Source organism: Marmota marmota, unplaced genomic scaffold (assembly GCF_001458135.2).
Source record: "Marmota marmota marmota unplaced genomic scaffold, marMar, whole genome shotgun sequence".
Classification (NCBI taxonomy): Eukaryota; Metazoa; Chordata; class Mammalia; order Rodentia; family Sciuridae; genus Marmota; species Marmota marmota.
Window position 1 is genome coordinate 32107479 of NW_025999853.1, and position 11341 is coordinate 32118819.

At 34.3% G+C, this 11341-nt stretch overlaps 2 protein-coding genes across 8 annotated transcripts in view; both read left to right on the top strand.

Moving 5' to 3' along the window:
• Osbpl8 (oxysterol binding protein like 8) overlaps positions 1-5355 on the top strand; it is a 174947-nt gene extending 169592 nt beyond the window's left edge. For all 6 annotated transcript variants that reach the window (XM_048804761.1, XM_048804762.1, XM_048804757.1 and 3 more), the window contains one exon: positions 1176-5355. In XM_048804761.1, coding sequence (XP_048660718.1) covers positions 1176-1311 — 136 coding nt within the window. In that variant the 3' untranslated portion in view covers positions 1312-5355. The remainder of the gene's footprint in view (positions 1-1175) is intronic.
• A 1162-nt stretch (positions 5356-6517) lies between these two features.
• Bbs10 (Bardet-Biedl syndrome 10) lies at positions 6518-10617 on the top strand. Of its 2 annotated transcripts, none has more exons than XM_048804789.1 (3): positions 6518-7575; positions 7888-9865; positions 10071-10617. In XM_048804789.1, exons 1-3 carry the CDS (start codon positions 7391-7393, stop codon positions 10071-10073), a joined length of 2166 nt encoding a protein of 721 aa, XP_048660746.1. In that variant the 5' UTR covers positions 6518-7390; the 3' UTR covers positions 10074-10617. The 2 variants fall into 2 exon arrangements, with proteins under 2 accessions (XP_048660746.1, XP_048660749.1); XM_048804792.1 differs by having other exon boundaries at positions 7370-7510.
• Positions 10618-11341: the final 724 nt, after the last annotated feature.

Here is an 11341-nt window from a genome sequence, read left to right on the forward strand (position 1 = left end):
CACTTAACCCATGCTCTAGTTCTACAAAGCTTCTCACATCTCCCAGAATGTACTGTGCTTTCTCATCTTTGGACCTTTGCCCCGACTGAGTCCACATCTGAGATTGCTCTTCTTCCCACCTTGCTCATCAAAAAAATCTCTTTTTATCCTTCAGAATTAAATTCAAATGACACCCTTTTTGTGCCCTTTCTAATCACTCACCTTGCCCTGTAGAGTTAATAAATCCCTTAGCTCAGCTTGTATAGCTCCCTCTACATATTCTTTTGAGCATCTAAGTGCATGCATTGAACTATGAGCTCCTTTAGAGCAGGGAGCATATCTTATGCATCTTGGGTATTAGCCCTTATATGAAATGTTAACATTTCCTAATTTAATTATATTTGTAAATTAATTAGCCTATTTGTTCTGCCTCCTTTTGTTCTTTTTTTTAAAAAATCTTTTTTAGCTATAGATGGAAACAATATCTTTAATTTTATTTATTTTTATGTGGTGCTGAGGATCCAACCGAGTGCCTTACATGTATGTACTAGTCAAGTACTCTACCACAGGGCTACAAGTCCAACCCCCCATCCTTTCATTCTTTACACTGGTAAAACACTTTGATAGCACAAGTACAATAAACAAAAGGTGTTTCACTAATTGGGTGTTTTTAATCCAGAAGCATTTAAGGTGGTACGAGGATATTGTGAACACATTTCATGACTAAATTAACATTTTATTTTGTTAGCATACAAAAAGCATATAAAGAGTTCTTTATTTGAGAAATATTATGAAATCTGGTGTATTATTTTTTTCTGTGGAATTTAGGAATTTTTTCCTGCCCTCACCCCCGTTTCCCTAAAATAAAGATAAAAAAAACCTTAGTGAGGCAACTGTTAGCAAAATTTTTGTTTTAAAATCACTATCGAAACAGAGAAGGTGATTATGTTTCCATATCATCAAAACTTGACAGGTTTAATGTATCATTAGGTTATGTGTTTGGTACAATGTGGAATTTAGATTTAGACAGAGTCTAATAAAGGCTTCACATAGCATCATCAGGTCCTTGTTCTGTAGTAATTAATTGCTTTAGATCATGTAATTAAATGTTTTGTCATTGTATAATACCAAATTTGAGTTTTGTGCTGACATTTCTGGAAAATCCTTATAAAATTTATTGTTGCTTCTTTTTGTAGAAATATTATGGCTCTTCGAAATCATTTAGTTTCAAGCACACCTGCCGCGGATTATTTTCTGCAACAAAAAGAATACTTCATCATCATTTTCCTCCTGATTTTGCTTCAAGTCATAATAAACTTCATGTTTAAGTAGAAGTTCTCTACAGTTGAATCAGTGAACCAGAAAGATCAAATTTGGCCTGGGACCAGTGTTCAAGTTGCTTTGGTCTTTAATTAAACATCACAATATTTCTAAGACAAAAAATCTAGGAGAAAAATGTAGAGGTGTCTACCTTTCGTATCTTTTATCCTTAACCTGAAACAAGAGCTATCCTGTTTGGTTATTATAGTGAGCTATATGTTAAGTGCCAGGACATTTCTAGCTTTTGTGAGAATGTGTCTACATGTGAGTATATTAAATCACATGTATACATAGCTGTCTCTTATGTACTCTTACCTGACAGTAGTCTTTGTGTTCTATAGTATGTTTTGAGATATAATGTTAACGTTGTTCATAACAAAAATGTTATCAAGCTTAAAAATGTACGTATAGTAATCTATTTTCTTCATTAAACAGGCACAAAATTTTATCAAGTAATTAGACTGGGGAATGATGGAATAATAGACATAAGTAATTCAGTACACAATACTGTTAAAATTATTTCCAAAGTACCCAGTTCAATTATCTCCTTACAAACAGCAAGAAAAAAAAGTATGAATGGTCAAAATTAACATATTGAAAGAGACAGGTGGCAAATTTTTTAAGTTTACACAATATTTTTTAATCCTTAGAATTTAATATTTGTAGATACAGGTATATAGTACTTGTGTGTATATCAATATAAAAAAACTGGTATAAAACTACTATTAATTGTAATACCACCTTGCACACTTGCTGAAAAAGTGTGATCAAAATTTATTGCTTTTCTTTTTATTTTTTAAGTCACCTGGTCCATAACATAGGACCAGGCAAATACTAGATACAAATACTAGACATGTTCATAGGGCGTATGAAATGCTGATAATTCATGGTTTTTTTTATGAAAAACATTCTAGCTTTCATTTAGAACCTAGTGTGTTCAATGAATAAATAGGAAAAATTAGAAATTTTATTTCAAAAGCCAAAAAGAAAGACAATAAGGAAGGCCTGTTGTGGTGGTCTTTAATGTGTACATTAAAATTGGTTTCCTTAAAATGTGCAATAAGTTGAGCATCTAAGAATACCAATTTCGAAGTTTAATTGTTTATTATTACCCTCACACCCCTGTTCTTAGTAACTTCATTCTGTGGCAAAACCATAGTTCATTAAGATTCCTCTGTTCAGGCTCAGGCAAATTTTTTTTTTTAAGTTTCTTTGCATGTTTCTTCAGTTCAATATTTTGACTTTGTGTGTTCGCGTAAATACTTATAGTCCTCAAAAACAATTTTTGCAAAGGCAGTTCAGTTTAGGAATTTGTTGTCATAAAATATATCTTAGAATCCTAAAAGTATAGACTTTTAAATGGTTATTAAAATGAAAATAAAGATCAAAACGAACAACTGTTTGGTTATAAATATGAGATGGAAAGACACTAGTAAAATTACAATTTTTGTTATGCATAAATATAAAGTCAAGGGATGATTGCTAAATTACAGAAACTAAAAATAATAAAATCTACTTTTTCCCCCCCTAATCAATATAACCAGGTATCTTAAGTATTAGGTTTCTGTGAAGAGCTATTTTCCATGTAATGTTGGTAAAACAATGTTGTATTCTGTATGTATTCATGAAAATATTTTTAAATTGATAACATCATAAATAAGATGCACCTGTATCCAGTATTTTCATGACTATAAGAACAAGTGGATTTTGGGTTATATTTCATATTTGTTGATATTTTTATATTCATATTCTATTACCAATATTATGCTCAACTGCCTATTCATCAACATGTAACATTTTGTAAATATTGTACAATTCGATTTTTTAAGGTTTAAATTAGTATTAATTTATATTATATATAATTGATTGGCTGATCATGAAAGTCATTTCATCATTTAAACCTGAAAACTTAAACATTTTTGTTGGTGACCTGCCTTAGGGTCTTATCCACTTGCATGTTATTTTCATTTGGTCTAAATAGTGTTTTATTTGTATATCTTCTAAAACTGGAAAGGTAACTATTTTATTTTTTTAATTTCTCTTTAGGGCAGATATTGTGAGTTCATACCCAAGGAGTCAAAAATTAAAGAACAGGGTTATTCATGACTGTTTCTTATATACTAAAAGCATATATCTAATCTAATTGTCCTGTTATGCTTTTAGTTCTGTGAGTTCCTTTCTATGAACTGAACACAAAACTCAGGAATTGGTGGCTTAATTTTAGATCAGTACTTATACTAGACTTAGTATGTGAATTGTTTAAACTCCATAATTTACTCTGTATTTAGCCATAATATGTAATTGACTTTGAATGTTCTTACCTAAGAGTACTCTTTCTTCACACATGAATTCATGGATTTAGTTTGCAATTGTCTGAGAGCCTCGTGATGATTTCCAGGATATATGACTTTATAACCAGTTTTATTATCAAAAATTTTCTCAAATGAAATTTAGATGAATAATAATTATTGACATACACATTTTTAGTTGTTAAATGTACTATATCTTCAGTTATCTACCATTTAGTGACATGTTGTTGGGTAGGAAAAGACACAAAACAGGGCATGTGAAATGTTGTTACAGTAGATATTTTACTTATATTTCATATCAGCACTTTTTTTGTATCACTTATAAAGGTACAGTGTAATCTTTGTTACAGCTCAGTTGACAACTGCATTCCATTGAAAAGTTGGCCTTGTAAAATACAATCCTCATTTAATATTCATGCTTTTGTGCCTTTAAGAAAATATTTTTTGTCATTTTTGTGTTACAGAACTATTATATGATTCAAAGTGTTTATAGGCTTACTTGTCATAAAAGGTCATTTTCTGTCATTTTATTTCCTTTTATATAGGTGAAGTATATTTAAACAGTAATGCTGTACTTTTATAAGGGTTTGTCTACTTACCTATTTCAAAATATTCTTATTCTCAGACATCATTGAAGTAGACTTGTCAGATTATTCTGAATAGAAAACAGTGCCTTTTTGATGGAATTCACACTGTTTTGGGTATCAACTTGTGCCATATACACAGAATTTTGTGGAAGGCAGTTTTAACTTTTTGAAGACTATCTTAGTCTAAATTTAAGAAAATGTATAAAATTCCATTTTTTTCCAATGCTTATCATTTCTAATGGGCAATGAAGTTTTGTTCTTTTGTTGAAATATAGTGATGACACTACTGATGAGCCATACATGAGACACAGATTGTTTTGAATTATGTTAAATATATAGAAATAAAATATTAGCATTTATGTCAGTTTTTCCAATTTGAACTAATGGGAGAATTCCCACAAAAATCAGTGAGTTTACAATTCAACATCTGTTGTATTTGACTAAGTGTAAGAGATTCTTTAAATTGTATAACCTGCCACTATCATGTAATTTGTCTTCATTTTATTCTTCTACCTATTGTCTGAGTTTAACATTTAATTTACTTTTTGTTACTCTTAACATACTATTTTTGTTACAGTTTTTAACTGAAGATGGACTGTTAAAATTGTATAGGACCAGTGTCTTATTAATGTGATTAACATATTTAGAAAAGCCACAAGAAACCCATGACAAAATGAATGTGAATATGCTTTCTAAAATATTTGGGAAAATTTCTTTCTGCATTTATCATAAAAAATTATTTTAGTATTACAATATTGAAATTCTTCATTTAAAGAAAAATGCCATGAAACATTTGAACTGATAGGCCACAAAATTTAATTTTTTTACTTTTTAGCATGGTAAATGTACATTTAAGTTAAAAATCCTGTTTTATGGCCATTTATAAATTTAAGCACTACCACTGGTCAGTTTTGTATGATAGAATAACAGTATGTTTTCTGCAGTGTAAGTATAGCACACTGTCAATTCTTTTCCTTAAGGTGCATAGTAAATGTACAGATAGTCATAGGCTACCGTTTTGTAATGTATTACATTTCTAATCTATTATTCCTAACCTGTTATACATGTTTGCTGAGAGAAAAGAATTGAATTTTTCTAATGATCTGTAAAATTATGCTAACTTCTACAAGTAGGTATTCTAAATAAAATTTTTAAAAAGAGCAAACTGGTCAAATGACTTTTAATAAGTAGTGAATAAATTTGTCCTAATTTATTTTGTGGAAGTAGTTGCAGGAGATGGGGAAAGGATTGAACAAGGAATGAATGAAGGGTTCAATTAAGATTGAATCCCTAATATATGCTTTACTTGGTACTTTATACTCCTTCTTTTTCAATCCTCTTAACAACCCTAACTGGAAGTTAGCCAGATTTTATACAGAAGACTCAAGAAAAGTTAAATGACTCTAAAAACTACACAATAAATTGAGTGATAGCATATTCTTAATGTAAGGGGAAAAAATCACAAGTTTGTATCAATGTCTATAGGGTAAACTTAAATAGGACTCTGGTTTTAATACTTGTTTGAAATAGTCCACTATTTGAAACTATATTGAGTAATATAACCAACCCTTTTTGATGACTAGAACCAGGAAGAGACAAAAAATGAATTTTACTATTTTATATATATATAAATAATTTAGTTGTAGATGGACACAATACCTTTGGTTTCTTTTTGTTGTTGTTGTTTTTTTGAGAGAATTTTTAAATATTTTTTAGTTTTCGGTGGACCCAACATCTTTATTTTATTTGTATGTGGTGCTGAGGATCGAACCCAGCGGGGCGTGCCAGGCAAGCAGCTGCCCCTTGAGCCACATCCCCAGCCCCCTTTGTTTGTTTTTATGTGGTGCTGAGGATCAAACCCAGAGCCTCCCAAGTGCAAGGTTTGCTCTCTACTGCTGAGCCACGACCCCAGCCTTGAATCTTACTATTAAGCACATGAACTAAGCCTATATAACAGTAATTTTCTCAAATCATCTACTAGTCCATAATGAATCAATAATGACTTCCTCTCTGATTTTCCTCCCCTTTCTCCCACTCCTCTCCCCATTCTCTCCTATTTTAGGATCCAATTGCTGCTTGCTGTTATTGGTCTATATTAACTGTGGGGTTAGGATGCAGTTTTCCATTCTGTGCGCAGGATCAAAGGGAGAGGGTAACAACTCCTCCATATTCAATGAAACATCTACAAGATTATTTTCCTACTAGTATTGACGTTTTGAATCTAATAGTGTTGTGCTATTATGCTAATTGTATTTTCTGTGTCTTACAAACCCTTTCTTGTGGGAATACTGGGCCAGAAAAAGTGGTGATCCCACATGGGAATTTGTGGGTATACTGTATTTGTTGAGCACTTACTCTACGCTAGGAACTATGCAAAGTGCTTTCTAAACATTCTCCACCTCCGTAAAACCTTATGAGATTTTTCTTTTATGTCTCTCCATTTTATGACGGGAAAAGCAAGGATTCAAGATGTTACTTGCTGAATGTCACAACTGAGTAAATGACAGAGCAAACCCAGATCTGAACCCAAACAAAACCCTATGTTAATATCTAAAACAGTACACTGTTCTGCCTTTGGATTGTATCCAAAAGGCCAATGCGTGTTGAACCGATGTAATAAATCAGAGTCCATCACTTCTGGGAAAAAAAAAAAAGGTTAAATTGTAGTTAGTGGCTGGGTTTTGTGATGCCTGACACGAAAATGTGGAAAGCCCCGGGGAAGACATAAAACCTAAAACTCTTGGCCCAAACCAGGCCCTCCCCATCTGTCCTGCACGCCGAAGCAGGCTTCGCAATGGGAAGCAGAGCAAATAATGCATGTGGACAGAATATGCGTGAATTCCAGGCACAGGTTTTGCCAGGGCACAGACAGTTTATGGCGGGAGAGTGCGAGAGAATCAAAGGAGTTGAACCTGCAGCGCCTGTTCTCTCCGTCACTCAGCCCTTCTGCCGAGTAGATTTCGGAAGGAAGGTTCCCGGTGACCCAACTACGTTGGACGCAAAGCTTTCTGCCTAGCGAGACGAACTGCAGCCGATTCGCTCACCCGAGAAGCCGACCTGCCGCGGCTTCCGACTCGAGCGCCTGGTTTCCTGTTTTCTTCCCGCCTTTTCCGTTTCCGGCCGCGCCTCAAGCTCTTTGGTCCGACCCGCTGTTCCTCCTGCTGGCCAGTGAAAGCCCTTCAGACCCTAAGTTCCATGGCTGCAGCGGGGTCTGTGAAGGTGGCGTTGCAGGTGGTGGAGGTGCTGGAAACCATCGTGAGCCGCTGCGTAGGGCCCGAGGGCCGGCAGGTTTTGTGTACGAAGCCTACCGGCGAGGTAATGCTCAGCCGGGATGGAGGCCGCCTCTTGGGGGCGCTGCACTTAGAGCATCCCATAGCCAGGTATCGGCGTCCCGCCCTCCTGCCCAAAGTTAGGCCCTCCACAGGGTCTCCTTGACTCATGCCCCATCCTGAGGTTGTGTACCTAGAAAAATGAACTCGATTGAGACCAGCGTATGCTCGGGGTTAGGGCGCTGCCCAGAGGAGTATTTGTCCACTTCCAAGAATCTGGAATTGGGAATATAACGAAATAACTTTTAATCAAAGGGACAGTATTCTTTTGTCTATAACAATGAAAACACAACTTATAACTTGATTCCAAAGTAGGAAGCCAGTGTTCTGAAAATCTGATTTTCTTTCTTTTTATTTGTGCAGGATTGTATTGACATGTGTCTCCAGTCATCTCAAAAAAACAGGAGATGGTGCTAAAACATTCATTATCTTTCTTTGCCATTTACTCCGAGGACTTAATGCAGTCGCAGAAAAAGAGAAGAATTCTTTGATTTCTGAAAATATTCAGATCCATGAAAGGCATTGGAAAAATTGTTGTCAGTGGAAATGTATTTCCCAAGCTCTGCTAATGTTTCAGACACAAATATTAGACTGTATTATGGACCAATACTTAAGTAGACACTTTCTTTCCATCTTTTCTTCGTCTGCTAAAGAGAGAACGTTGTGTCGGAGCTCTTTAGAATTATTGTTAGAAGCGTATTTTTGTGGAAGAGTGGGAAGAAATAACCACAGATTTATTTCACAGTTGATGTGTGACTACTTTTTCAAGTGTATGACTTGTACAAGTGAGACTGAAGTATTTGAGTTAGTGGATGACTGTTTTATAGAGCTGAACGTTGGCGTCACTGGCCTTCCTGTTTCAGATTCTAGGATCATAGATGGGCTTTTGCTTCAAAGAGATTTTTCTGTTTACTGCCCAGTAGATGGTGACATAAGAATGGTGATAGTAACAGAAATCATTCAGCCTCTTTTTTCAGCTTCTGGATCAGAATTTATTCTAAGTTCAGAAGCTCAATTTCAGACATCTCAGTTTTGGATTATGGAAAGGACAAAAGCAATAATGAAACATTTGCATAGTCAGAATGTAAAATTGCTCCTATCTAGTGTGAAGCAACCAGATTTAGTTATATATTATGCAGGACTGAGTGGCATATCAGTGGTGGAGTGTTTATCATCAGAAGAAGTTTCTCTCATCCAAAGGATCATTGGTATCTCTCCATTTGTATTACCAGAGGCCTCTTCATGGTACGAAATTTCTAACACTGCTTTGGTGAAATTTTGTAAACCTTTTATTCTTAGATCCAAAAGGTATGTTCATCTTGGCTTGATTAGCACATGTACATTTATACCACACTGTATAGTTCTTTGTGGACCAGTGCAGGGTTTGGTTGAACAACACGAGAGTGCTTTACATGGAGCATTCAAAATGCTTCGGCAGTTATTTAAAGACCTTGATCTAAATTATGTAATAAAAGCCAGTGACCAAAATGACACATCAAGTCCTCTTATTCACAAAAATATTAGAGAAAGTAACCAGTTACCTGAAATTAGTAATCACTCCATACAAAGGCCATATCAAGATATAGTTGTAAAGAATGGAGATGAATTGGAAAAAACTCAGGCATATTTAAACGTATATTCAAATTTGGTAATTTCAAGTATAGGATTAGAAACACATATTCCATGTTCAACACCAAAACTGACACCAACAAATACTTTCCAAATAGATGATACACTAAAGTGTTTGTCTCCAGAAAAAAACAGAATAATTGATGACTATGAACTATTAACTGATAATAATTTAACTGGTAATCCTACAACTGAAAACACTAGAATAGAAATTTCTTATGAAAATTTACAAGTTACAAAAATTGCTAGAACAGGGAGCAAGTTACCAGTGAGATATAAGTCATTGGATTTGTGTACTTCCCAGAGTTACCATTCCTTATCTGTGCCAGCAGGTAGTGTTTTGCCAGTGGGTGGTAATTTTGAGATCTTGTTACATTACTATCTTCTCAACTATGCCAAAACATGCCAGCAATCAGAAGAGGCCATGGTTAGTACATTAATTGCTAATGCACTGTTAGGCATTCCAAAAATCCTTTTTAAGACTAAGAAAGTAAATTACAGCTTCCCACAAATATATTTGAGAACTCTCCATGCACTGCAAACCAATCAACTCATGGTAAGCAGTCAGGCGGGTTTGGAATCAGTAATTGGTAAATACCAGTTGCTAACTTCAGTTCTTCAGTGTTTGACAAAAATATTAACTATTGATCTGGTGATCAGTATCAAGAGGCAACCTCAGAAAATTTATGATCAAGATTCAGAAGATGAACTTTAATATTGGACTTTTTTTTTTTTTTAAGAGAGAGTGAGAGACAGTGAGAGAGAGGGAGAGAGAGAGAGAGAGAGAATTTTTAATATTTATTTTTTTTAGTATTTGGCGGACACAACATCTTTGTTTGTATGTGGTGCTGAGGATCGAACCCGGGCCCCACGCATGCCAGACGAGCGCGCTACCGCTTGAGCCACATCCCCAGCCCTAATATTGGACTTTTTTGTTAATCAACTTTTAATCCAGCTCAAGGCATAAAGTAAAGCAGGCATGTAACTACTCATTCTCAATTCAGTTCACTCTATTAGGGAAACAGAATAACTTCATAAGTTTTTTTGAAGAAATATACTAAAGTCATCAGACCATTCATATGCAAATATTAAATTACTTTGTGGAACTAAACTAAGGCAGAAGTAGAGTTCCAGCTAAATGTGTCTCTTTCCCTTACATGTCTCTGTATCTCAGCTCTGTGTTATTCTTTTTAAATGAGTGTGTTTCTTGAGAGTTTTCACTTCTGAATTTTTTCTCTATTCTCTTTCCCCTTCCTATATTTATTTCATAGAATCAATTTCAAATTTAGAAGGGGTCTTCAAATGCTACCTTAACTTTAATTTTTTGTAAACATGTAAACATGTTATTTACTTCAGTTAAAATAATTTTATGTACTCCTAATTTGTAAAGCAGTAAGTAAAAGTCACAGTTGTCCTTTTAAAAGGATACAAATAAAATTAGGTTTACTTTCATGTGCCACTTGATTAATTTCTGTTTTATTTGGAGAAACTTGGATTTTCACCACACATGCACCTTTGAACATGTTACCAGGAATAGAATCATGCAGTGAAAATGTGGTTTTCTTTATGTAATTAAAAATTATGGCTAGAGATGTAGCTCGGTGGTAAAGCCCTTGTCTGGCATGGGTGAGGCCCTGGACTTAATCCCCTTCACCACAAAAAAAAATTAATACCAGAAAAGATATGAAACCCATATTGTGGTTTTCTTCTGCCTCTTAAGAACTTGGGTTTTCTTGTATTTGCTGTATACATGGAGTTAAATAGTAACAAATAATTCTACAGTTACTCCTAATTCAAATTTACAAATCTTTAATTTTATTGTAAAAGCTTATGAATAAAAACAGTACTGTGAAGTAGCTGTATATACAAATAATATCCTTTTACTAGTTCTTTGTGACACCCAAAAGACAGTGCTTTGTGTATTCTGAGTATTCAGAAGTACTTGTGAAATAGAACAGTGTTAATTTGTTCCCCTAAGTACATGTTTCTGAGGTATTCAGAAAATTCTTACTAAGTGCTTACTATATGCCAAATGCTATGCTAACTACTGAATGAACTGTGCCATCATGTAGTTTTCATCAAAGGTTAATGGATAATGTGATACTATTTTGGGGGGGATTAATTGTAGGAAAAATGAAGAAAAGAACTTTATAGTTGAGTAAGGTGTAACTAATAATACATTTAAAAA